We start from the raw sequence: 25,489 nt of genomic DNA, 5'->3' as shown, positions 1-25,489 counted from the left end.
GCAGATTTATTTCAACTTTGACGCAAAAGAAGTAGTCATTAAACTTTAATATTTATGTTTAACATTATATATAACTATAAATTTGTTTGTTTTCGCACATATGAAGTGTGAAAACTGGGAAGTCGGTGCTCAAGCCATTTTTATTTCCTTCCTTTATCTCATGCTTGAAAATACAAATGAGGTCCAAACAAAATGATGGGCCAAAGAACTGCTTTTATTCAGATTTCCAAATTATATATATAAAAAAAACCAAAGCAAAGCATATGAAGGGTTTAACCATCTTACAGTCAATCAGTGACATCCTGACAAGGTGTTGCTTTACAAAGAAAACACAATTTCTTATTTCAATTAACTCCAACACCCAACTTCTGTTTGAAAATGAACCAATTTTACCTTAACGTTACACCTTAGTATAGCCAGAAAGAAAGAAAAAAATCGGTGAGGTACACAGAAAGCGTACACATTTATTTTTTGTTGTTCCTAAAAGCCCTAATACTAGAAATCCTAGTAAAAGCTCCACTTAGCCATTTGTTTAAGCAATCAACCGTCTAATGTGCAAGAAAACCATTCGTTACTAAAACTGTACAGTATGTTGGTCTGTTTTCGCTAAAGAAAACAAAGCGTACAAGGATCAGACTTTGCAATGACAAAAGATTTCAAGATAACTTGCCCAAATATGAGGGAAAAAAAAAAAAAAAAAGTCTACAAAACTAATGGAAGACTGTTCCACCTAATACTGTTGGTAGGAGAAATCCAAGAAATCTCCATAATCCCTTGAAATACCTCCATTAGATCAAATCCCACAGCTGTACATCTCTTTAATAGAAATGACAATACAAGTTGCACAGAGAGCATTTACTGTAATAGACTATTTACAGTGTAAGAGAACTTGTTTTATTTGTCCCACGCTGGACACTAAAGCAGAGGAACCGACAGAAGTGAATAAGCGACAGGATCTCAGTGGCTCCGCGGTCTTGATGGCTGTATTGCAGTTAGCTGACGGTGCTGTGGAGAAGATCGGGGCTTCATCAGGAACTGATGGTGGTGTGGAGATCAGGGTTGCAGGAACGCGTCTCTCACCAGAGGGACGTCTGATAATTGAAGCGAACTTTCAGAAGGTATTTCAGATTCACCTGAGCAACATCGTACACAATATACCTGGAGGAAAGGAAGTCAAGGCGAAATCACCAGGAAGTGGGGCACAGACACAAAACTAAAGTCTTGCTATTTTAGACCTTGTATTTGAAAGAAATGCAGAAGATCGTTAGTCAACCCTCATCACTCTGACCATGACAGCGGTTGCATACGTTTTCTTTCAAATGTACTCAAATAAATCTTTACCTAGTTTGTTTTAATATATTGCAAGGCATATCCCATTACAACGTGTAGCAATATAATCACAATAATATACGCACATCGTATCACAAAAAAATGACACGCAGCTATTTATGATGCACATTAGTTTGTACGCCTAGGCTGAGGCTGCACAAAAAGAATCATGATCTTAATTTTTGTCTGCAATTAATGAACCATCAGTTGTGTTTATGCTGAGCTGATTCACTGGCTGATGTTCAATATGGGCTTTTATTCATCATAGGTCCAAACGTTTTCAAAGAAACAGGATGTTTTTGGAAAAAAAGTGCACAAAAGTGCACTTCGCTTGCACATCTGATGACAGACTTTTTTTCGGAATCATCCTGATTGATGAATTAATTGTTGACTTGGATTTCTTGGTAGAATTGAAGTTTTTTGGGTATTTTATTGTAACTTTGATTTGGCAGGATTTATACTTTAAACATTCTCTGATTCGGCTGGTAATTCTCTCAAAAACATCCCTATCCCTACAGTAAAACATCGCATAGAAAAACGGCAAAAACTCTAATTATGTGTAGTTGTGCTCACGCTCAGGCACAAAGCGTCCAAGAGAGCAGGAAAGAAGTCACTTTAGTTTCTGTGGTTGGGGTAAAAGTGGAGTTGATGTAAGCAGACGGTTAATTCTGACTGGTACTTTAGTAGCCTTGACGTCACCTCTACCGATTATAGTCCCGCCCACCTCGAATCGTCCAGAAATCTCTTGACTGGACAAAACAACATTATTCAATCTTTTGCAGTCAGTATTAAAATTACACACAGAGGCTTTAGATTATAGTCAAATGCTAATTATTAAAATTAATTGACAGAGGCACCAGTAATGTGTTGGCTTATATATAATAGATGGTTTAGCATCAAAACAATCCCTTTTTTTTTTAGGAGGCATGACAGTGTCTATAAAAATTCAAGTAAAAATGATATTAAAAAAAATCATGTTTACTGATTAAAAATGACAAAGTGCAATGCAACTATTGCATCTCTAAACTAACTGCATTATTGTGATGAATAGTTACGTAATTACTGATATAATAATCATATCGTTCAGCCTTAACGAGAAGTTCAAAACATGAGTATACGGTAAATAAAAAGGATGAATTCCTGCCCTTCTCTTGTAAAATAATTAAATAATTAAATAAATAAATTTTAAAAATCCAGATAATTTCAAGCCTTGTTCCCAGATGATTTTAAAACCTTTTCAGAGTTTTGTTTCCACCAATTAGTTAAAATGTTAAAGATCAGAAGAAAGGAAAAATATAAATTGCATAAAATGCATAAATGAGGTTGTGCTAGTGCAAATACCGAAGTGTAGATCTCAAAAATTAGAAGATGCACTCATTTACAGAATGGAAATACGTACATACATATGTATACTTTCGTATGAATGAATAAATTTATACACCAAAAAAACCTTTTGGAAAATGATATCATCAAAACAAGACTACATGTCCTTATTATTTGCACTAACAGCTTCAGTAATGCAAGCATACTTTATATTTTTTCTTTTTTAATAATCTTAAAAAATGGAGTAAAAACGTGCCTCTGTCCTGTGTCAGCGTTCCCTTTGACAAGCTGCATGTTACACAGAACAAGCTGAGAAAAAACAAAACCCTCTGATGTGGAAAAACCCCTGAATAACCAGACCACTGTGGAAAGGATACTCGTTGTAAAGCAGACTCGTGTCATCGATGTTGGTGTTGATGCCTTTGCCCAGCGGCACGTCCACTCCGTTCAGAGAGACAGTAGCACCGGGATCGGGGGCGGTCCTTCCCAAACCTATGAATAGCAAATCAGAGACATTTTATTTACAAATTCTGTGCACTTTTTATTTAAATAACTCATTCAGGATTAAAACCCGAGGTCTTACCCTTCACGCTGTGTTTCCCTTTCGGTAGTTTTGTGATGTGTGAAGCCTTTTTAAGTTCATGCCTTTAATACGAACACACACACACAACATTCTCATTATAAAAGCTGAACCACACACAGTACACACAGTAATAAGAGAAATGGAAATGGAAATGACTTACATGTTGCCGAGAGCGACTTCTCCTAACAGAATGAGGCCTGTGGGATCCGCTTGGGACGTGTGGCAGTAGTTTGCACTCTTAGACACCATGTCAGCAAAGTATATACCTTTACCAAACATATAACCTGTCTATAGTGCACATGGGAAAGAAACAACACAGACATGGGCCTTAAAATGGAGTTCACCAATAAAACATATGTCACCTGCAATCACTCATTTCCATTTGCGCCGTTTTTCAGTGTAATCTCTAAAAATGGACATTTCCGTGTACTGAGGGGAAAATATTTTCTGTTTTTTTCCCTTAACCGCCAATGCACATTTTTTTATGCAATCCTATAGAAAGTATTTAATAAGTGCGTTTTTAGTCACAGCGGCGTTACATCAACTGCTTTTTCAGTATCCAAGCCATCAGGTCAATAAATCTAACTAATTATAAGGTCTGTTTTTAGAAAGTTCACCAGTACGTCAGCTGTGGCTGCATACAATCAAGTCACACAAGCAGCTCAAGTTCTCTTGATTTTCTGTCTCCAAAGCTACAGCAACAGCTATAGCACCCTCTTCATCACCAGAGTTACACCAATGATTATTTCATCTGCATCACTGATGATAAATCTAATACAGAGAGCAAGCTATTTTAACCAATACAGGCCATGTGAAAGCAGTTTTAAATATTGGTTAACGTTAACACTTTTCTAATTCATTAGCACTGAATTCCTTTGTAAAGTGCATGTGAAAAAGTAGCTTAAGTTTTCATTATGGGAAAGAGTCCTTGCTGCAGAACCAAAAGTCCAGGGGGTGGAGCTGGACCTGATGCAACTCCTCCTATAAGCGTAACCCTGGTGAGATTAAAGAACAAAAACACACTTATCCAGCCTGAAATGCACCAAGCTGTCTCCATACCCTGGACTTATGGTTCAAATCCGCCCAAATAGGAGGAGCCAGATCAGGTCCAACTCCACCCCTGGACTTCCGGTTCTGCAGCGATGGGTACTTTGGTGCATGCACATGACAAAACCTTCAGGAAACCAGCTCTACAAAGACTTTCTCTCAATGTTTATTTACAGAGCTCACTATCTGCCCCTAGATTTCCATGTATCACTGAGTTCGGTTCTTTTCTTAGTACGGAGAAACATGTTGAAATTTTTGTCTCTGGTAATCACGCGTATGCTACCGACACGCTTGAGTTCTCCATTAACATTCCTGCGGCTGTTATTCTGTGTATCATGTTGAGTTCTCCATTAACATTCCTGCGGCTGTTATGTGTGATCATGTGCACATCAGCACTAGTCACTGTCACTGGAAAGAACCGATACGTACCACAGGAGCCTCGGGCGGGGCGATGCGCAGACCCTGAGACAGGATGCCAGCGTAGTTGGTTGCGCGTGAGCCGTGCCACAGGAGCTGGCGGTTGGGTAAATCTTTGAAGGGCCGGTAACGCTGGTACTCACCTTCTCTGTCAATCTTAAAGATCTGAATAGACACAATATCATGTTATCAGGATGCTGATAGTGCTGTGTTTAGTGCTGATTGGTGATACAGTTAAAGCTATAGCCTCTTTCTCACTGGAGCGCTGGAGTTATTGTTAGTGTTGATCTGAGGGGTCCAAGCACCATCTGCAAATAGCGCCGCCCAATTCGTGTCAGATTACATCCGAAATCAGACCATCATCAGACGTCTGTTTACAGCTAGCATGTTTAGCGGCGTCTGAGCAACTGTTAATTGAATTTAACCCCACCCCTATAGATGACTACATCCTTTGGTGGTTGAACCCCTACAAAGCTACAACCTAAACTGATTTTTCTTTCTTTTTTTTTTTCTTTCCCTGATCGTGGTGCTTCGGCGCAGAATGTCAAGTAAAACTCACTCAAACGCATTCAACATCAACTGAAGACCACGGCCAAACACCAGTAATTAATGAACAGATAAAGAACCATAATCTTTATTTATTTATTTATTGTGCAGGCCAAGCTTTTCATTTCACACCGGCCAGGATGTTCTTCATTTTTTGGAGCCAGGAGCTTCATTCCAGTGCTTTCCTACTACACGTGAGGAAATATGTCACGCAAACTGTCAGATTACTATAAACTTGCCAAATAAATGTTCATTAACTACACAATGTTTAGTGCGCACGAAAACGGCTATCCATGCACAGGTTAAAGAGGCATCAGCTATTAACATTTAAAATACGTTTAACACTAACGTTTTTTTTTCCCCCAGCACTCCATCGCCTCACATTTAGACACGTGTAAAGCAAAAATAAAGAATTTACAACACATTATGTGTTATACAACAGCCCAAGAGCAAAATTTCTTCCTTTAAGCTTTTTCAAACCCAACAGACTTTATGTTAAACCACAGGAATGAATGGACTCGCTCAAACATTTGAGCTGTGAACAACCAAAACACACATCTCTATACACCAGCAAATAAATAACACAGTAATGCAGACGATGTGTGTATACAATGATGTGACAACAGAAAAAATTGCTCTTTAAAGCATAATATATAAAAATACTTATTACTGTGCTGCAGCATATGAGGGTAATACAACATGTGTATGTACTACATTTGCGACATACTGTATTTTAATACAAATATCTGTGTGTAAAAATGTAAACACTACATTGTAGACCTCCTCTTACCTCTTCTACTTCGAGTGTGTAGGTGTTATGTGTTGCGGCGTGTGTGTTCTTCACATACTGTTGAATAATCTGAGCTTCTTCTGATGACTTATCCACCACCTGCACACAAGTCATCAACATCGGCATCATTACACAACTAGAATCCCACGCTACGGCGAAGGGATTTTAATGCAGAAAGCAGGAAGCAAACCTCAATCTTAGTTTTGAGTTTCTCGTAATTGATGTCAATCGGGTCTTTCTTGTTGTCCTCGGCTCCGCCGCGCAGGAGACTGTACGCCACCTCGATGTCCAGCAGGTTGTCCAGCATCTGCACTTTAGCCTGCGTGAGCGAGAAATAGTCGTGGTTTTGTTTATTAAAATTATACACCACAGCGATGATGAATTCTCTAATCAGATCACTTGGGGTTTGTTAGCTTTTAGAAACACTTTTATTAACGTTCCACAAAACATAAGGTTCTGCTGAATGTGTATTATACAGACACAACGCCTTTGAATTCCACTGAAAACTCTGCATTTTCAATTAGGGCCTTCATTTTTTACAAAACAGATTTAATTCCTTTTCATACTTACCGCTGAACTGCAACTATGACCATACTGAGATGCTGTGGAGATTATGTAATTCCTATCCAATTACTTTATTAAGAAAATAATTAAGATCTTTTTTATTAGTAATACGTTTAATACTTATACTTCACCCTTTCAATATGCCGTGCCTATTTTCCAGCCCTTTTATACACAAGTGATTACAGGAATCCTGGATCAAGACTTCAACATTTCCCGCGTCTCACCTGAATGTAGTCCAGGTTACTCAGCAGCGGAGGTTTCTTCATGCCGAAGTCGTGCGGAATCAGAGTGTAGAAACGATTGGACAGGTCCAGAATCAGAGCCTCTGAAGCGTTATCAGACACAGCCTGGCGCGGAGACAGACAGAACGATGCAGGATAATGCCGACAGAGCATTTTTGCAACATCACAGTCTCAGTAGCGTCGTCTAATTTGCCAGACTGTCTGAAATGTTCACACTGACCTGCTGGACCTCAGTGAGGAGAGCGTATGCACTCTGAATCTGTCTCTTACTCAGTTTCCCCAGAGGCATCTTCTGCAGGTCGATCTGTTAGAAAAGAGTTACATTCACACAGAGTCAATATAAACACAGCTGATTCTGTTAATCTAACTCAGAGAGAGAGGGAGAGAGAGACACTGAGATGGCCAGAGGAAAGAAGACAGTGAGTGAGAGAGACAGTGAAACAGGGAGACAAAGAGAGAGAGAGAGAGAGAGAGAGAGAGAGAGAGACACTGAGATGGCCAGAGGAAAGAAGACAGTGAGTGAGAGAGACAGTGAAACAGGGAGACAAAAAGAGAGAGAGAGAGAGAGAGAGAGAGGGAAAAAAAGATGGTGAGACATAAAGAGGAAAAAAGAGAGAAAGAGAGAGAGACAGACAGATTGAGGAAGATAGAGAGAGAGACAAAGACAGACAGAAAAGAGTGAAAGACAGATAGAAAAAGAAACAGAAAAAGAAACAGAGAAAGACCCAGAGAAAAAGACAAAACAGGAAAAAGACATTGAAAGACAAAGACAGAGAAAAAGAGAGAGAGAGAGAGAGAGAGAGAAAGAGACAAAGACAGAAAGAAAAGGAAAGAGAGCAAAAGACAGAAAAAGAGACAAAGACAGAGAGAAAGAGACAAAGACAGACAGAAATTGAAAGAGAGCAAAAGACAAAAAAAAAGAGAGACAAACAGAAAAAAAAAGACAGTGAGAGACAGAGAGAAAGAGACAAATAGAGAGAGAGAGAGACACAGTGAAAGTGAGAGAGACAGTCAAACAGAAACAGCAAAAGAAAAAAAGAGCCCAAGAGTGAGAGACGGAGAGCGAGAATGAGACAAAGAAAGAGCCAGACACATTGAAGGAGAGAGAGAGAGACACACAGTGAAAGTGAGAGATAGAGAGAGAGACACATTTCTCCTCCCAATAGAATGAAGTAATCAACTGACTAACAAACTGGTGCTGAAGATGTTATAAATAAAGTTTTTCTTTGATCTCTCACTCGAGTCACACACCTCAAACTCCACCATGGCTTTCTTCATGCTCTCCACGTCGAAGATCATGCGGATGAGCTCTTGTACTGGTTTGGCGAGTTTAGACTTTGTGCCGCTGCTGGCTGTCAGCTTCTTCACCGCTTCTTCATCCTGCACACACACACACACATACACACACACACAAACACACACACACACACAGAGAGAGAGAAAGAGAGAGAATTTAAAAGATTAAACTATAAACTCACAGGAATTCCTACACACACGGCTTTGGAAAGAGCTTTTACACTTGATCAATGTACCACAAATGGACATCAGGAAAAAAATTACACACAAAATGTTCCAAAGAGACACCGAAAAGCACACACAAACATGACACTCGTACCTGCCCATAATCAATCTCCAGAGGATAAAATTTGTTGGGATATTTGGTGAAGCTGCTCGAGGTCCAGGAGTTGCCCGTCTTTTCCTCATACACACTGCGGAAGTTATCCATGGCCGAGTTCTTGTCATAAAACTTCTCCAGTTTGTTTCCTCCGATCGTGGTTCCTACTCGACCCCAGGACCTGAACACCCAGTACCTGAGAGCAAGAGACACCACCACACAATAAAATGCACTCATTTCCACTAAGAAAGCAGACAAATTACCCATAATCCACCACGCTGTGACTATTTTCTTCGCCAAGCAAGCCGTGATCGAGTACACCTGATCAATTTGGTTAACCTTCTAACCTAGTTATTAACAAACTCAACAGTTTTTTTTCTCATTTATTTACCCAGAGTAACATTTTCTTCCTTTTATTTAGCTTGATCTTACACGAACAAATCCCAAGCGGCTTCCTGTTCGCTTTGCTTGCGCCCTACAAAGGATATACCATAACGGAGCGCAGCGTCCTACTTAGTGAGTGTAGAAAGGCATTTGAGGTTCAGCCTTTAGATGCACTGCTTCTTAGCTCCTTGTTTTAATAATGTAGACTGGTAAAGATTGCACTCCAACGGCTTTGCATTGGCATGAAAAGTATTGGCACCCTCGAGCTTGGGCATGTGCGCTGCCATAAAAACCAACTGCAGTGTCTCGTGTTTAATAAGTCATTCGAGAGAGAGAGAGAGAGAGCATGTTAATCTTATGAGACATGACTGTTTTTTTTGAGTGGTATTTTACTGCCTGTTCCCTTCCAGTGAAACTCCTCCTACTTTCACAGTACAGCCCTGGAAACAGATGTGCTGTAGAGCTGACCATTGGAGAAGCGCTACAGTAGTAAATAACTGGATTAGACAGAGAAAACACAAGCACAGACAGATCAGATGGTGAGACACACCCAGTGCTGTCCCTCACCGTTTCTGGACGTCGTCCTCCAGAAGCTGGAGTTTGTAGTAGGAGTTTGTTCCCCGGACGATGTCCACCAGCCCCAGTGTAGCGCTGTAGATCTTCCCGTTCTGATCCAGCACATGAGCGCAGTCCTCCAGACCTGAGCAACAGCAATGCGTTATTTAAACCAGGATACAGCAAAACACTTCGAAAAGAAATGACCAGAATCAAGTGTAAAGAAAACTAGGAAGGAGAGAGATTATGTGTATAACCTGAGTCTGGATCAACTGCTGCTCCACCTTTAACCGTGAGCTTCATCTTCTTCGACTTGCTGCCACCTGAGAAACCAAATGACCAAAAATAAACAAATATGTTTTAGCTATTATTCAAATTTACAGACAAAACCATTTACAGACAAAACATAATTTTTTTTTCTGACCCTTGTGTCACTTGATGAAGGAAAAAACGGGCTCCAACTAAATTCATGTCATTTAAAATTATATGCAAATTTTTTAACTAAACATTTAAAATTTATTTATCAATTATTTATCGATCATTTGGTAAAGTTGTGTGTAAATGTTTTTGTGGCCAAAAAAATAATAATAATAATTTCTTACAAAAGTTTTGCTTATATCCACAGTACAGCTAATTTATATTTAGCCACACCCACAAAACTCCATAAAAGTTCGCAGGGAGCTGAACTAAATGACAACTAAATGGTGAAAAGGCGCTTTAGAAGCTGATTATTTTCACAATTTGGATCTTAGTTGATATAAACACATACTGCTCATGTCTGTGGCACAAGAACATTACAGGCTCATTCATATTCCAATGCATTTTAACTTCGAATGTACGTATTTAAGATACAAATGATGCCCTGGAAGTTCAGTGACACTCTAAACATTATAGTCTAACGTGAGACGTGTGAGAAATGAAACCATGGCTCTAACCCTCGTCCTCTTTGCCTTTCCCTGAGCTCTTGGAGGCTCCGCTGGATTTTGCGGCCGCTGATAAAGCCTGGGCCTCGAGTTTGACCTCGGCGCCCCACGGCGAGATGCCGTGCAGGGAGATGAGCTCTCGAAGTGCCTTGCCTGAAGACTTAATGTCAGTCAGGAAGTCTTCAGCAACGACACGCACGCCGGCGTCCCTCACCTCCTCCATCTTCTTACTCATCTTTTCAACTTCCTCTGAAATACAACATGAGAAACATGACTTCTGAGAGAGCCATCTTTCACACACACACACACACACACACACACACACATATATCCTTCACAGAGTTTACAGAAGACAGGAATCTCGGTTTAAGCAAAAACTTAAAAAAGGGAGTGGTGCTGTTGTAGGAAAATAATCAGCGGTGGAGTGGTGTGATGAAGCGGAGTAACTGTTACCACCCCGAAGCTGATTACTTTCCTATAACAGCACATCCATATATAAAAATAAATTTAAAAAAAGTATATAAAAAATATAATATAAAAAAAGAAAAAAAAGAGAAAAGAAAAAACACCACATCTTGTCATGTTACCGGGAAATCGCCCACACAAAAACAAAGTTATAGCTTTGACTAATACAAAGCACTGACAATGGAGATAAAAAAAAAGAAAAAAAAAAAAAAAACTCCTATCACCATGTAAAGGATTCTACAATTTTCCATCTGAAATAACACGTTTTTTTTTTTTTTTTTTTTTTTAATTTGTTTATTATTAGACACGTATATAAAGCTATGATTTGCAGCTGCACTACTGTCAGAGCTGCTGTTATGGAAAATTAACAAACACCTTTTGACCAATCAGCATCCTGAATGCAACAGTGCTGCAGTTTTTTTTTTTTTTTTGTTTTTGTTTTTTTTAGGTACTGTGATCATCATCTTCTTCTTCTTTCGGCTTTTCCCTTCAGGGGTCGCCACAGCGAATCATCACTCTCCACCTATCCCTATCTTCTGCATCCGCAACACTTGCACCCACTAGCTTCATATCCTAGGTAATGTGATGCTAATTATGATTATTTTTAATTGGCATTTTAGCAGGACAACTGGTGCACAAATAAATGTGGATGGGAAAGGTTTGAAAATTCCTGGCTTATCGATTCTCTCTCTCACACACACACACACACTTATACAATCACTCACTCCTGGAGCTGAGGCAGAATGTGGCTTTATTAACAGTGCTGGTGATTTTTCCTCCCAGCTCCTCCACAGCAGCCTTCAGCTCGTCCTTGTTCTTCTTCAGCTTCCCCACGGCCAGCACCTTCAGCCCGGTCAGAGGCTTATCTGCAGAGACCCAAATAATGTTCAGCTGGTAACAGAGAGGCACCGTAGGTGTTTACACTGGGACAGAAATCTGTCTGAGGTCACCCTGACACAATTCTGAAGAGCTTTTGAGTGCACCGATTCTCACAACACAGTTAGTGCTTGAAATAGGTGAGACTGACCTGTGGGCACTTCTGTAGGGAGCTCGGTGGGAAAACTGGAGCTGGAGGTGCCGGAAGCAGCCGAGGCGGAAGCTGAAGCGGCCGTGGACGATGCAGGAGCAGCAGGAGGCTCTTTGGGGAAAACACGGTCCTGACGCTTAAACTTAAACTTCTTCAGGAAGGGAATTTCATGAAACTCCTTAAAAAAATAAATAAAAAAAATACAAAGAACGAAATCAGAGCAATGTAACAGCAATTACTAAGCGGAACCTGCATGTATGTTCATCTAGTTTAATACAAAACATTTTCTTTGCACAAAAGCATGAAAATCTATACGTTGTAAACAGGAACTGACCTTCGGAGTGACCCAGTCTTTACGGTTGGGGGTCTGAGTCTTGAACACACACTTTGTCCAGGCAGAGATGTCTCCTGTGCAGTAGTAGGCGTCGCCCTTGAACACGAGCTGACCCTGACACGTCTCGCAGGGCTTCAACGACCCGAAAGCCATGCAGTCTGACAGACGGTCCAAGATCTGTTGATCGCACCGGTTCACAAATCAGCATGATCATGATCTCAAAGCAGTTCTTGGGAAAACCAAAGTGTTACACGTGCACAGTAAAAATATGATAATTATCTGATTACCAAATTCTTCATACTAGATTAAATCCATTCCTCAATGTTTAGGTAATCATTAGTTATTTTCAGTAAAACCGTTAATCTGATAGTCTTCCTTACACCAGAGCGTCAGAATCAAGAATTAATTTAGACCAATCAGTTAGAAATTTTGGCTTTTATTAATTAAAAAAGATATTTGGGGAGACAACTGTATATAGTTGCTATAACGTATGTGATAACAGGAAGTGACTTGTTTCGTGGATGATCCCTAACATTAAATGTAACAATACAGGTATAAAAAGTATTTCCACCTTATTTACTTTTAAAAGGAATGTGACATTGCTGTGGTACAAAAGGAATAAATCACTCCCAGAAAACTGAAAAATAATCAACATCAAGGTGGTAACAGTAACGCCGCTTCATCACACCACCTAGTCTTTGATTATTTTCCTATAACAGCATGACACAGAATGGGTTATTCATTACTTATTATACACTTGAGCATGTGTATAAACAGATCCAGAGAGAAATGAGCAGCACTGAGCAGCACGTCTCTGAAAAACACTCCCAGATATCTGGCATTAAAGTGACTCCATATGACTTTAATAAAAGTTTAATATTTTCTCTCATGTCCTTGTTCTTCTGCATGTGTGTATATTTATCTGTGCATGTATCCGCTGTTTAGAGAGAGGAAAAAAAAACCACTGACTGAATCTTGTAGCTCTGGAGTTTCCCCTCATTAATACATCCCTTAAAAGCATGTCAACAAGTCAGAAGAATAAATGGCCTAAATCTTTTTTTTCTTTCTTTCAGATCTTACATTGGATTCTCCTGAGGGAACGTCCTGGCTGTTAGCGATCAGAAGCTCCTTCATGTCGTTGGTCGAACAGTATTTCTTCAGTTTGTCTTTAATTCCCCAAATCAACTGGCTCTGCTCCTGTAATCAACCAAAAAACAGTAGAGAAAGTGGAAAACATGAATAAGCCACACAGGATTTAGGAAAACGCTAATGTATGAACAATAAAACAGGATTTAATTTGTTCAGGCAAACAAATTAAAATCAGGAAACCTTTTGTTGTTCAGGCGTGTGTGTCATGCAACCTGGGAGGACACTTATACACGAGGCAAAACATTATTTAAAAAAAAAAAAAAAAATGAGTCTGAGTAAACAAATATTGTCAACTCTCATCTCAAGTTCAGACCTTCAGCCTCATCTCCAGTTGTTTTTTCTCCTCTTCCTCCTCTTTCTTCTGCTTCTTAGAAACTCCGTCTCCATCAACACAGTCGGCTTTCCTTTTCCTAAATAAGGAACGAAGAAAAAGAAAAAAAAAAAAACACAATTCAGACACATCAATAGTCCAGGACAAACACATTATGTATCCAGGCTATTTATCTATTTATTTATTTATTTATAGGGGGACAGGTTCAGTATACCTTTGATATATATAGTGATCACATGCATTTAGTTTCATGTTTTTTTTGTTTTGTTTTTTTTACATTAAAAAAAAAATAATAATAATAATACAAATATTTAACACTGGAAAAGAAAAAAAAAAAAAATCATTTAAAGTCTGTGAACAATTTTTACATTTTACAGTTTCTACAAGATTTTAACACGACATCAGATGCCTCCTGTCAGTTTGTAATAAAAAAAAAATTATTATAAAAATGTATCATGATATCCGTGACATCTCAGAAAAACACCTATATCGACATCATATCGCCCAAATCAAGGACTCATTTTGTTCAGCTTCACGCAGGTAGGATCAAGGACTTCAACAAGAAATTACGTTAAATAAAAAGTTTTTATATTTTATATAGGTCATTTAAGTCCGAGTTCAATTTGAAAACTTTAATAAGACAACGTGAGCATGTACATTTATCAGTGGAGCTCATTAGTAGCTCAGCGCTCAGGTCTGAACATGCTCTCCTGACCCGCGGGCAGCTTTCTGATGGACATTACTGTCTAATTAAATCATCTTTCTATAGACGAGCCTCCTATGGGACGTCCCAATCTATCATCTTACCCTACTTATCACCCCTCAGACAGGTCACTAATGACTCCACGGATATACAGACGGGCACCCGAGGAGCACAGACGCCCCGGCGGTGGAAAAAAACCACACAAACAAAGGAACCAGCGAGTCTTATATAAACCCCTAAACATATACACACACACACACACATGCAGGTTAGATGACTGAGCTATAGAGTGCCAGAGACGCAGATGTAGAAAGGATATTTCTCAGTGTAATGGAGTGTAGAAATGATACAGCACAAGCGTAGAGAAATGCTGCAGTGACGCATGTTTCTTCTGGGGAAGTTTCTGTGACACAGAAACAACAGTGATCGCGTAAGTACAGCTAACACTCTGGAGTAAATCATCTTAAAACTGGTGTGTGTGTGTGTGTGGGTGTGTGTGTGTATAGGCTACACTCGTACACACAGTTTTTTCTGCCAGATCTGTTTTGATTTTCTGCCATGTGAACCACACAAAAATTTGTTTTTGTTCGGATTCACATCACTTTTGTATTAAGCATCAAACTTGTTAAAATTTTTATTTCTCTACATGAGACTAGCGCTGCAAAAAAAATAAATAAATAAATAAATAGTGATCTTGATTCGATTCAATACTCTGCACTCAGGAAGCCATCACACACACACACACACACACACACACACACACACACACACACGAAGCTTAGCGAGTCTATGGAAGAAAAAGGGGTGAAACAACGTGGAAAAAGCTGTGACTTTTCACTCATCATGTTTATCACGTGACACTTGCAGAAATTGAAGATCATGGTGTTTCTTAGTAACACTAGGTCCTGATTCTGAACGTGTCACTTTAGCTAAGTAGTGTCAGATTTACACAAAATGCCTGTGTAGGCTGTTTTTAACAAATTAGAAATGTCACAATGTCATGTTCATGCTGCTTGTCAATATATTACAGGTGAAATTAATATAATCAATGCCTTGCACTAAATAATAAAAACTAAACCTCCTGAACAGAGAAAACTCGAATCAAACTAGCCTCGTCTAGCTAGCCAATTTTTTTTTTTTTTTTTGTGAAACAGTCCAAACTAAGATTTGGTGATCAGATTGGGTCAGTGGTACATTGCAGCACGGACAAATGTTTAAAAAAATCAAAATCGGATCCACTCTGCTGTGTGAACAAAGCCATATTTTTGTCATTGCACTAGGGCTGGTATCACGATATAACATCAATAAATTACGCAACAATATGCTTTTCTGAAATATCATGAATATTGATATCCTTTTATTAAATTTTATTAATTTTTTTAAAAATAATTACAGATCGACTGGAAACAGTTATCATGATGTTATTCTGTACTTAATCTTTAAAATTGTATAATTTACATTCTTTCTCTTTTTTAGTGTTATATGTATTTTTAACATAAAAATGTTATTTGCTTAAGAATGTTATTTGCTTGAAAATGTTATTTGCTCCACGAAATGATTAGAAATGTATTCTTATTTATAACTGTTTTTTTTTTTAACGCAATGCTGGTATTTTGCTGGCAGTTTGGGAGCAAACCTGTGTGTCGTGTCGCTTGTCATGTATCGTTGAACTGCCTTCGAGAATTGCGAGATGATATTTGTTATATCGCCGTCTCCTACATTGTACTCTGAGATATAACACTTTAAAGCCAACTGTCTGTCCTGTGTTACACAACACATGCATTACTGTGTTCAGTATTCATAGATTATTCTTCAAATTATGCTCTGATGCTTCAATGTTTTTATTTGTTATTGCTTTTTATTACTGAAAAGTGAGTCAGAAAATTGAGATTTCAATAATGTATATAATAATACTAATAATTACTTAATCACTTTCTTTTTATGACTAAACTCTAACTCACCTTCATGATTAAACTGTAGTAATAAACTGTAAACTGTTAAATCTTTATAAAAATGGAAACTGTTCCAGTCAAACTTTTAGGTACTTTTATTTTCTCAGCTGAAAACTGAACGTGTTGTTTTTGGCAGCCAATATGCCGATGCATTGCTAATTATTATGGCATATAAAAACTGCTCTGTAATAACTATTTTTTTCTTTACAGTGCATAATGAACGACTCGGCCACCAACACCACCTTCTCACCAGCTCTGCTTTATTTAAACACCACCGTCCTGAACATCACCTCTTATCAAAACAGCAGCCTTCTAGCCGTCACTAATGCCACAACGTCATCCACGTCGACTGTCACTCAGCCACGCCCACAGACTAACTCTACTCTCGCGACTCTCACCACTTTAACCACGACTCCCGCAGGAACGCTGGCGTCCATTAACGTGCCCTACATGGCGGCGGAGCTGGTCATCGCCTTCCTGTCCACTGTGGGCAACCTGCTGGTGTGCGCCGCTGTGGGGTTTAATCGGAAGCTGCACACGGTCACTAATTACTTCCTGGTGTCGCTGGCGGTGGCAGACGTGTGTGTGGGGGCGCTGGCTATCCCCTGCGCCATCATGACCGACCTGGGCATCCCGCGCCACAACCTGTACCTGTGCGTGCTCATGCTGTCGGTGCTCATCATGCTGACTCAGAGCTCCATCTTCAGCCTGCTAGCTGTGGCTGTCGAGCGCTACGTGGCCATCTTCATGCCCTTTCGCTACCACAGCACCATGACGCCACGCAACGCGCTGCTCGTCATCCTGATCACGTGGGTGCTGGCTTTCCTCATCGGCCTGGTTCCGCTCATGGGCTGGCACAAGACTCCGCCCGGGGACGGCTTCTGCTTCTTCGTCAGCGTGGTGGAGATGACCTACATGGTGTACTTCAACTTCTTTGCGTGCGTGCTGACGCCGCTCATCGTCATGTTCCTGATCTACGCGCAGATCTTCCTCACGGTGAAGCAGCAGATGCGCAGGATCGCGGCGGATCGCGGAGGCCAGGCCAACAGCGAGGGAGCCACCAACATCAAGAAGGAGATGAAGACGGCCACGTCGCTCTTCCTCGTGCTCTTCCTCTTCACCGTCTGCTGGATCCCGCTGCACATCATCAACTGCTTCCTGCTGCTGTGCCCTGAATGCTACGTGCCCCTGCCCCTCCTGCTCACCGCCATCATCCTGTCGCACGCCAACTCGGCTGTCAACCCTTTCCTCTACGCATACAAGATGAAGTCGTTCAGGGAGGCTTTTAAAGGTATCTTCCTGTGCTGCCGAGGCAGCGGCGAGGGACAGGATCACCATGACGATGGACGTGTAGCTACCATACACAAATCCTGAACTCGCACTTTTGTCATGTAATCTATTTAGCAAATAATGACTGAACTGAGTGTCCTCTTCATCAACTGTATCACTGAGCGAAGATTTAATAAAGTTACATCTAGTTTTTTAATCATGGATACTGTTTGTACTTTTTTTCTTAATATAATCTACATTTTAAAACCATTTCTAGTCCAATCTATAAAAATCTGTGTTGAACTCAGAGCTAAAGAGACACAAGAGGCTGATGTTCCAATGACAATATATCAAAATATTTTGGTTAAAAATGTACGCCTACATTATTTATGTTTTAATTTACTTTTAATTTACTGTAATTATAATTCTGTTTGTTTCATTAGTCAAGACATCCAAGCTTGCTAAGAAGCATCACGCTACATCCCCAAAAAAAGAAAAGCGGGTAATAAGCAAAAATGCTAAAATTGCTAAATAAATAAACAAAAAAAAATAATAATAATAATTTTACATACATTTTTATAAATATATCTGATTGAGGCATGAAGCAGAGCAATGCAATGGGACAGCTAGAGAAGAAAAAAGAAAGAAAAAAAAAAAAGATCCTGAGTCTCTACCGGTGTGAAATAGGCCTGACAAATTCCTTTAAAATTTATTCAGATGCTTTCGCTTAAATATTGAATATTTGTTTATTAATATTAACATTTTATAGTGACACAAAAAAAAAAAAAAAACAGTAGAAGCACTACACTATGTCTTTGTCCGGGATAAATTACATATTGTGAAAATTGTGTCGTTTTCTTAAAAATGGAAAAAAATCACGAGGAGGCCATGTCGTAATTTCATCAGTAATCAAACACAATAAGGTTGCTGTAAAAAAAATAAATAAATAAATTAAATAAATAAATAAAAACTGCTGAATTTAAAAATTTTTTTTTTGTGATGCTAGGTTTTTTTTTTTAAGTAGCACACACGTACCTAACAAAAAAGTGTAAAAAAATATTGTAAACCCCATAACATTAGATTTTTCCTTATTTTATTTAAATGATTGCACTTATTTAGCACTCTGGTGTTTTCGTGTTGATATTTAGCTCTATTTTTCATTTCTTAGACAATTCATGTAAAAATCCATCATCTACAAACTCATCTTCAAATAAGAAATAGATATTTTGAGAAATTTTTGTACTTGAGCAAAACCAAAAATGAACACAAATTTAATAATGGAATGTTAACGCTTTTCTTGTCAACTAATCAGCGCGAGGGTATTTTAAGAGCTATAATTAAAGCAAATTTTTAAAAAAAAAAACGCAGTTAGACGACTTCAAGCCGACTTGTAAATAGTTTCACATTCACTATTTTTCCTCACTACAAAGTCAACGACGCTGAAAATACCATATAGTGCAGTCCGACTAAAAAAACAGTGACTTCATTAAAAATCTGTCAAAAACGACTAAAATTTCAACTGAATTCTTTCCTTAATTGGAAAAATCTATAGAGAATTTAAAATAATTACATTTATTCAAAACCTTTTAGTATATCAAGAGAGACAGATACTCGTATAAAACTGAGCCCAAATGTTCTACTGTGAACTTTTATCTTTTTATGCTTAGTGTTGTGAGCAACGCACAGTAAAGTGCCAATGCCTCATTATTTCGACTGAAGGAGCTGAAATCAGAAATTCGGGTTTTTATGGAAGTGTTTGTGACTCACCCCTCAGTCTTGACAGTAGGGAGTCTCTTCTTCAGCTCCTCCTGGTCCTCAGCACGCAGAGCGGCGAAGCCTTTGAGCTGAGGCGCGCTGTACTCGGGTTTGAACACCAGCTCCTCACGCCGGCTCACGAAGCAGCCCGTGTGGTACCAGCGGTCGATCAGGCCCAGCTGAGGCTTCTCCGGGTCCACCGCTTTCTTCGATATGCGGATCTGGTCCTGGAATTAAAGGACCACGGGGAACACACTCAGCAGCATGGCTCACATTCACTTCTTCATCTGCGTCTCAAGCGGCGTATTTTGCGTACTTTTAATACGAGTTGTGTATAAACGTGGGGCAGTTCAATGAGACGTCATACAGTATAAAGACCCGGCAAAAATAAAGTGGAATGTTGGACTATTGCTCTTGAGTAGCTGAAGGGGCGGAGCCACCAGGACGCACCACGGTTTAACTTTCACCGAATGCCTTGACGCACTGAGCGACAACGCTGCTACACCAACTGTAAACTGAAATGGATGACTGTGGTACTGGTCAATGATGTAAATTACCACCAGAGATGGTTTGAATACAGACAGCCCACTGCACAAAACATTCGACACGGTGGATGTATTACGCAAGTCCCACTCCTCGGTGAAAAAAAAAGAAGAGAGGGGGGGAAAAGAAAAAAAAAAAAAGAGCCAATCACCGCCTTCTTGTTTAAGAAGTCAGCAGAAAAGTCTAGCCTATCAGATTCTTCCACTTAAATACACGATTGTTTCTGTAGAGGCTGTTCTGCTACTGGTCAATGGTGTAAATTACAACTAGACATGAGTAAAGATAGCTCATTGCTTTACATAAGAATGGGGCAAGACGCAACGCTCAACATGGTGCATGGTGACTGTTTTACATAGTCCCACCCCTTATTAAAAAGAACCAATCACCATGTTTGTTAAGAAGTTAGCAGAAAAGTCTAGCCTGTCAGATTCTTATATACTTTGAGGCTGTTCTGTTACTGGTCAATGATGTAAATTACCAGCAGAAATAAGAAAAGATAGCTCATTGGTTTAAATATGAATGGGGCAGAATGCAATGCTCGACATGGTGACTGTTTTACAAAGTCCCTCCCATTATTAAAAAGAGCCAATCACCTTGCTTGTTAAGAAGTCACCAGAAAAGTCTAGCCTGTCAGATTCTTCCACTAAAACAGCCGGTTGTTTCTGTAGAGGCTGTTCTGTTACTGGTCAATGATGTAAATTACTAGCAGAAATGTTATTTATTATTCACGCCATTTTCATTTTCATCAACAATCCATTCCTGGCTTATGTGTCTCTCTCCATTCTCCATGGTGTCTGACTGCAGGACTGAAAATAACTGCCCAAGAAAGAAACTTGCCAAGATGGCTACCGAGAGCAGGACTTTGGTACTATGCAGTATTTTGTCATTTTTGTGTACTGCAATATGTTCAATCTGAGATGTACTACATACTTGTTGCACACACTTGTTTCGTACCTTTTCGATTTTCTGATCACAGCCCTTGCAGGTGCTCCTGTTCGATTTTGCGTACTCCACTGCAAAGTCATTCAGCGACTTCTCTCCTTTACCTGCTCCTTTACGGCCAGCTTTACCTGACAGAACAAGTGGCATTATAACACACAGGAAAACATTTTGGTTTCATAGTTTAACTCACAGATTATGAAACTGCTTTTTATTGCTTTAAAAAAAAAAAAAAAAAAAAAAAAAAAAAAAAAGCTTTTGCAGAGGTACACACTTTCCCAAAGTTTCCCAAAATTTAACTGTGAAACCATATGAGCTTCTTTTCTTTTTCTTTTTTTGGATGAACAACTATTGTATCATAGCATACTACTATGCAAAATATATTTGCAGACGTTTGTTATAATTGCATATATATATTATATATATTCATATAATTGAAAACACCGCACCCTGACTCTTATTGTACTTGCAGATATTTGTATCATCATTAGTATAAACCTCTGGGTTCATTCTGCGATTCATTTCTGTATTTATCTACCAGTTACAAGCATTAGGTTAATATCAGACTAAAAGCATTCAGAAAGACTGACAAACAAAACACTCACCTCCAGCAGCCCCCCCGCTTTCGATGGCCTTCTTCACTTTCTCCTGGTCCTCCCAGCGGAGATCGGTAAAGCCTGAGATGTCTGAAGTCGACTGCACGGCCGCGCGGAGCCAGAAGCACGAGAAGTGATGCCAGTGCGGCACTTTACCATCAAACATGGGCGACTGCGAAGGAACAAGCGTCAAAACGTCTTAAAGAGAAAAGTGCAAAGTGAAAGTGCTCATGATGATGATGATGAACCAGTGTGCTTAATACATGCTGCATATTTTGTGTATATACTGCATTTGTACATTTTTCTTTCTTCTTTTCCTTCCCCATCGTCATCTTACGTACTCTAGACGCTTTGTATTGCGCAGCTGTAGAGTACCTGAGCATCACGACAAGCATTTCAATGTACAACTGTCCCTGAGATTTTGTGCACATGACAAACTTGATGATGATGATGATGATGGATGTCACAGAATAAAGATTAAACCAGTCACCTCAGCGGTGGACAAAACGACTTTATTAGATCACAGCGCATGTAAAAGCTCCGGTATGTTGCCCGGTGTCGTGATTAGGATGCTGGAAACCTGACTGCTGGCTAAAAAAATCGTAGCTAATGCAACGTTTAGTGCATTAATACAGACTAAGAACTGAAAATTTATATGTTCATCATCTTCTATAATGTTGCACATCGTATTTGCGCTGTCAATAAACAGTCAGAAAGTCGTTCCCCAACATTTTGACTAGTATTTATTATTGGATTTATTACTAGCGTATTTATTTTCTCTTGGCATGTTTAACCATGTTATTTGTGCAGTAAGCAGGAGAACACTTGGACACTAGTCCAAGCACATGATCGAACCAGCGACCTAGAAACTATGAGGCCATTTATTTATTTATTTATTACAAATATTACATTAATAATGTATAAATGTAATGGATATATCGCCAATCACTGCGACAATTTACTCGTTATCAGAAATATTTTGCATACCTGACTTCATTTTTGAATAAAAGTCTGATTATAACATCAGCAAAAAATCAGCAATGCAAAAAAAAAAACCAAAAAAAAAAAACCTGATGAATAGACAATCGTGATGCATCAATGATTTATTTTTCATTATTCTTTCCATTCTTAGTTTTAAGACAAATGATCTAACTCGAAATTAACAAGTTCGGTTGTTTAATTCTCCATAACTTTAAAAAAACAAGTACAAATCATTTCAGTGAATCAAAATGCAAATTTTAATAAACAAATAAAAGCGGTTAATATGATACATGTCCAATCTGTATTATCTTCACAGATATGAATAAATGTGTGTTATTTCAATAGATATACTGTATGTAATAAGTTAAATAAATCAGCACTGGGCTCACAATATGGGTCCATGGAAATGTTTTAGGCTGGAAAAGGAGTTGCTAAAAGTTTGTGCACCCCTGTTACAGATATTGTGAGGATATTATTATTATTTTTATACCAAATGGATGTTTTGGAAAATTTCCACTAAAATCTGAAAACAAAGCAGTAAATCTTAGCTGCAAAACTGGTTTTATATGTAGTTATACTGCAGATAATATGGATGATGGCCAGTGAGATGCACAGGTTTGCTTTATTTTGGATTGTTTTGGTTTTAAACAGGATGCTAGCTAGCTAAAGGCATGCAGGGACTCTGCTAGGCCATTCATTCAGACCAGACACAGACCAGTCTAGAAGGAAAAACTGCACATTTACTGGATATTAAATGTAAAAATCCAGCATGTTACAACATGCTTTAACAGTAAGTTTCAACACACAGGACTTTTCCTCGTTATAAAGACACTGTTGTTGCTGCTGTTGTTGTTGTTGTTGTTGTTGCTAAGCTTAGCTTCAGCTCTTTACCTGCACCATGATGGCCATCCTCAGCGAGTCCTTCGCTATGTTTTCTTTACATTTCTTACACGAAGCGCGTCCACTTTTCGCATACTCAGCTTTATAAAGCTTGTCGTCCTGTGTTTCCGCCATTTTGTCTAACAAAACTCAGCAGGAAGGTTGCTATTAAACGTGATATTGAGATTAAAGTGCGCAGGCAAACAATCACAAACGACTCAGAGCCCGCGTGCAGTGGCGGCAGAATACCAGACCAGACTAATCGAACTACCAGAACTCAGTAACGCCACTCCTGCACAGAGAATCCAATAATAATCGAGCACAGAGTAATAGATTTGGCGCCAAGTTAGACCCATGAGCAGAGCTCAACCATGACCATGGGGCCCTTCTGAAAGTTTTTTTTTTTTTTTTTTTTTTGTAATTATGTCTTCCTTTTGTTACCCAGAGATATAATTATACAATGTACATTTAAAACACATCTAAAAGAACATAAAGTGTTTATTTTTTACAGCTTCATGGTGTGTTTTACAAACAGGAAATCAAATCTTAGTGAAGAAACAAAATGTCCATCTTGAACTAATGTATTAACAAACACCTATTAACATCTATTGCATTTCAGCTCACATTAAGAACTGCTAACTCTACTCAAAACATGCTAACTCGAGCTAACTCTTACCAGTCTTGCCCATGTTGTTATTCCTCTTTCGGCTGCTCCTGTTGAGGGTCAGCGCAGTGGATCATTGTTTTATTTTATCTGGGCTTGGGACCGGCACTGAGACCACACTGTTGCACACAACTCCAGTGGCTGGGGTCAGTTCCCTGGCTGGGAATCGAACCCAGGCCACAGCAGTAAGAGCACTGTGGCCTAAACACTAGTCCTCCCATTACCCATTACCAGTCTTGCAAATAATAAGGTGAAATAAAACTGAAATTGGACTACAAGATGTGGGTTTGTTGTCTTTAATTATCCTTCATTCATTCGTCATTATCTCCATCTCCATTATATCTTCTGCTGTCCATTATATCTTCTGCTGTCTTTTCCTCTTCTTCCTGTTTTCTCTTGCGCTTCTGGCTGCCAGATAGGTAGGCTATGTCCTCTTCATTTTCAGAAATTAAAGCTCGAATGACTCAAATGTGAAGGGGTGGCGCAGGAGTCTCCAAACGAGATAAACGAGTCTCCAAACGAGATAAATGGGGTTGCTGAGATGTTGCTGCGCATTATTTTAAGAAGAAAATTTCTGATTATTTAAATGATCAGCCCTCGGGGGCCCTCTCAGAATGCGAGGCCCCAGGCAATTGCCTGCCTTCCCTGCCCTATAGATACGCCTCTGCTCATAAGTATGGGACGTACTATACTGTACGCCATGCACTTACGCTATGCACTATGTACTCTACCGTCTAGTGTATGAATTTTAGAAGGGTAGTATCATCTCGAATGGAACACTAAGGGATTTTGACTAACTGGAAGTATAAGCCGTTTCCCAGTCCACGGCAAATGACGTCAAACGTACATAATACACAATGCTGCTAGATTTAGCAGAATACTCAGAGTCAACGAAAATGAATTTCTTCATTTTACTCTTTATGTCAATGGTACCTTTTATGCCTAACATGACCTTTTTTGATTCTGAGCAAATTTGAGCCAGCATCAGCACCTGCTAGCCCCGCCCCTCTTCCTCTACGTAAGCAAAGCTGCGATCGTTGAGTGCATGAAGTGCCTAACATTCAACGTTTCGTTTTTTCAGTTGAATAAGTGAATCAGCAGGGTACTTTAAGTGCACTTCTTCTTGTTGGAATTTTCAGTATGAACACACTACTGACACTATTTATACTACAAAATGGCGTAGAATAGTGCATAAGTATGTGATTTGGGACGCACCAATAGGTCCCGTTCACACCTGGCGGATCATAACTGGTCAGTACTAAATACAGGTGTGAACGTGGTCAAATGTCTCTTGAAGACGTGCTGTGAGCCGATCACGCAAACCACATTCAGATCTGGGACGCATATGACCACGTTACATTTGTAGTGTGAACGTGAGAGTGTCTACGTAATCACTGCGAGATAAAGAAACAAAACTTTAGACATTACACGTCTGGGCTTGTTGGCTACATCTGGGGAAAAATTTACAAAAATTGGTTTGGATTTTTTTGAATTGCTTCTTAACCTTGAATAGCTCAACCTAGCATGCTAGTGCGGCTAAACATGAAGGGAATCAGTAGCATATTATTATTTACATAATGCAGA

General features: G+C 39.2%; 2 protein-coding genes across 2 annotated transcripts; one reads left to right on the top strand and one right to left on the bottom strand.

Moving 5' to 3' along the window:
- Positions 1 to 193: 193 nt before the first annotated feature.
- On the bottom strand, positions 194 to 23,521 carry parp1 (poly (ADP-ribose) polymerase 1). Its single transcript, XM_026923396.3, has 23 exons — positions 23,254 to 23,521; positions 21,391 to 21,553; positions 20,801 to 20,916; positions 19,316 to 19,530; positions 13,607 to 13,703; positions 13,225 to 13,341; positions 12,145 to 12,321; positions 11,811 to 11,988; positions 11,509 to 11,649; positions 10,331 to 10,567; positions 9,653 to 9,718; positions 9,408 to 9,540; positions 8,457 to 8,652; positions 8,093 to 8,221; positions 7,062 to 7,145; positions 6,824 to 6,946; positions 6,226 to 6,354; positions 6,036 to 6,134; positions 4,712 to 4,864; positions 3,396 to 3,523; positions 3,236 to 3,297; positions 3,030 to 3,144; positions 194 to 1,158 (listed from the first exon to the last, which is right to left on the bottom strand). The coding sequence occupies exons 1-23, from the start codon at positions 23,374 to 23,376 to the stop codon at positions 1,077 to 1,079; spliced, it is 3,063 nt and encodes a 1,020-aa protein (XP_026779197.3). The 5' UTR covers positions 23,377 to 23,521; the 3' UTR covers positions 194 to 1,076.
- LOC113531763 (adenosine receptor A1) lies at positions 15,064 to 19,302 on the top strand. The gene has a single exon (XM_053242179.1). It carries the CDS (start codon positions 16,496 to 16,498, stop codon positions 17,651 to 17,653), a length of 1,158 nt encoding a protein of 385 aa, XP_053098154.1. The 5' UTR covers positions 15,064 to 16,495; the 3' UTR covers positions 17,654 to 19,302.
- Positions 23,522 to 25,489: the final 1,968 nt, after the last annotated feature.

This window comes from Pangasianodon hypophthalmus, chromosome 19 (genome assembly GCF_027358585.1).
Source record: "Pangasianodon hypophthalmus isolate fPanHyp1 chromosome 19, fPanHyp1.pri, whole genome shotgun sequence".
In the NCBI taxonomy this organism is placed as follows: domain Eukaryota; kingdom Metazoa; phylum Chordata; class Actinopteri; order Siluriformes; family Pangasiidae; genus Pangasianodon; species Pangasianodon hypophthalmus.
The sequence above is the reverse complement of the archived record's forward strand: the minus strand, read 5'-3'. Positions and strand labels throughout refer to the sequence as shown.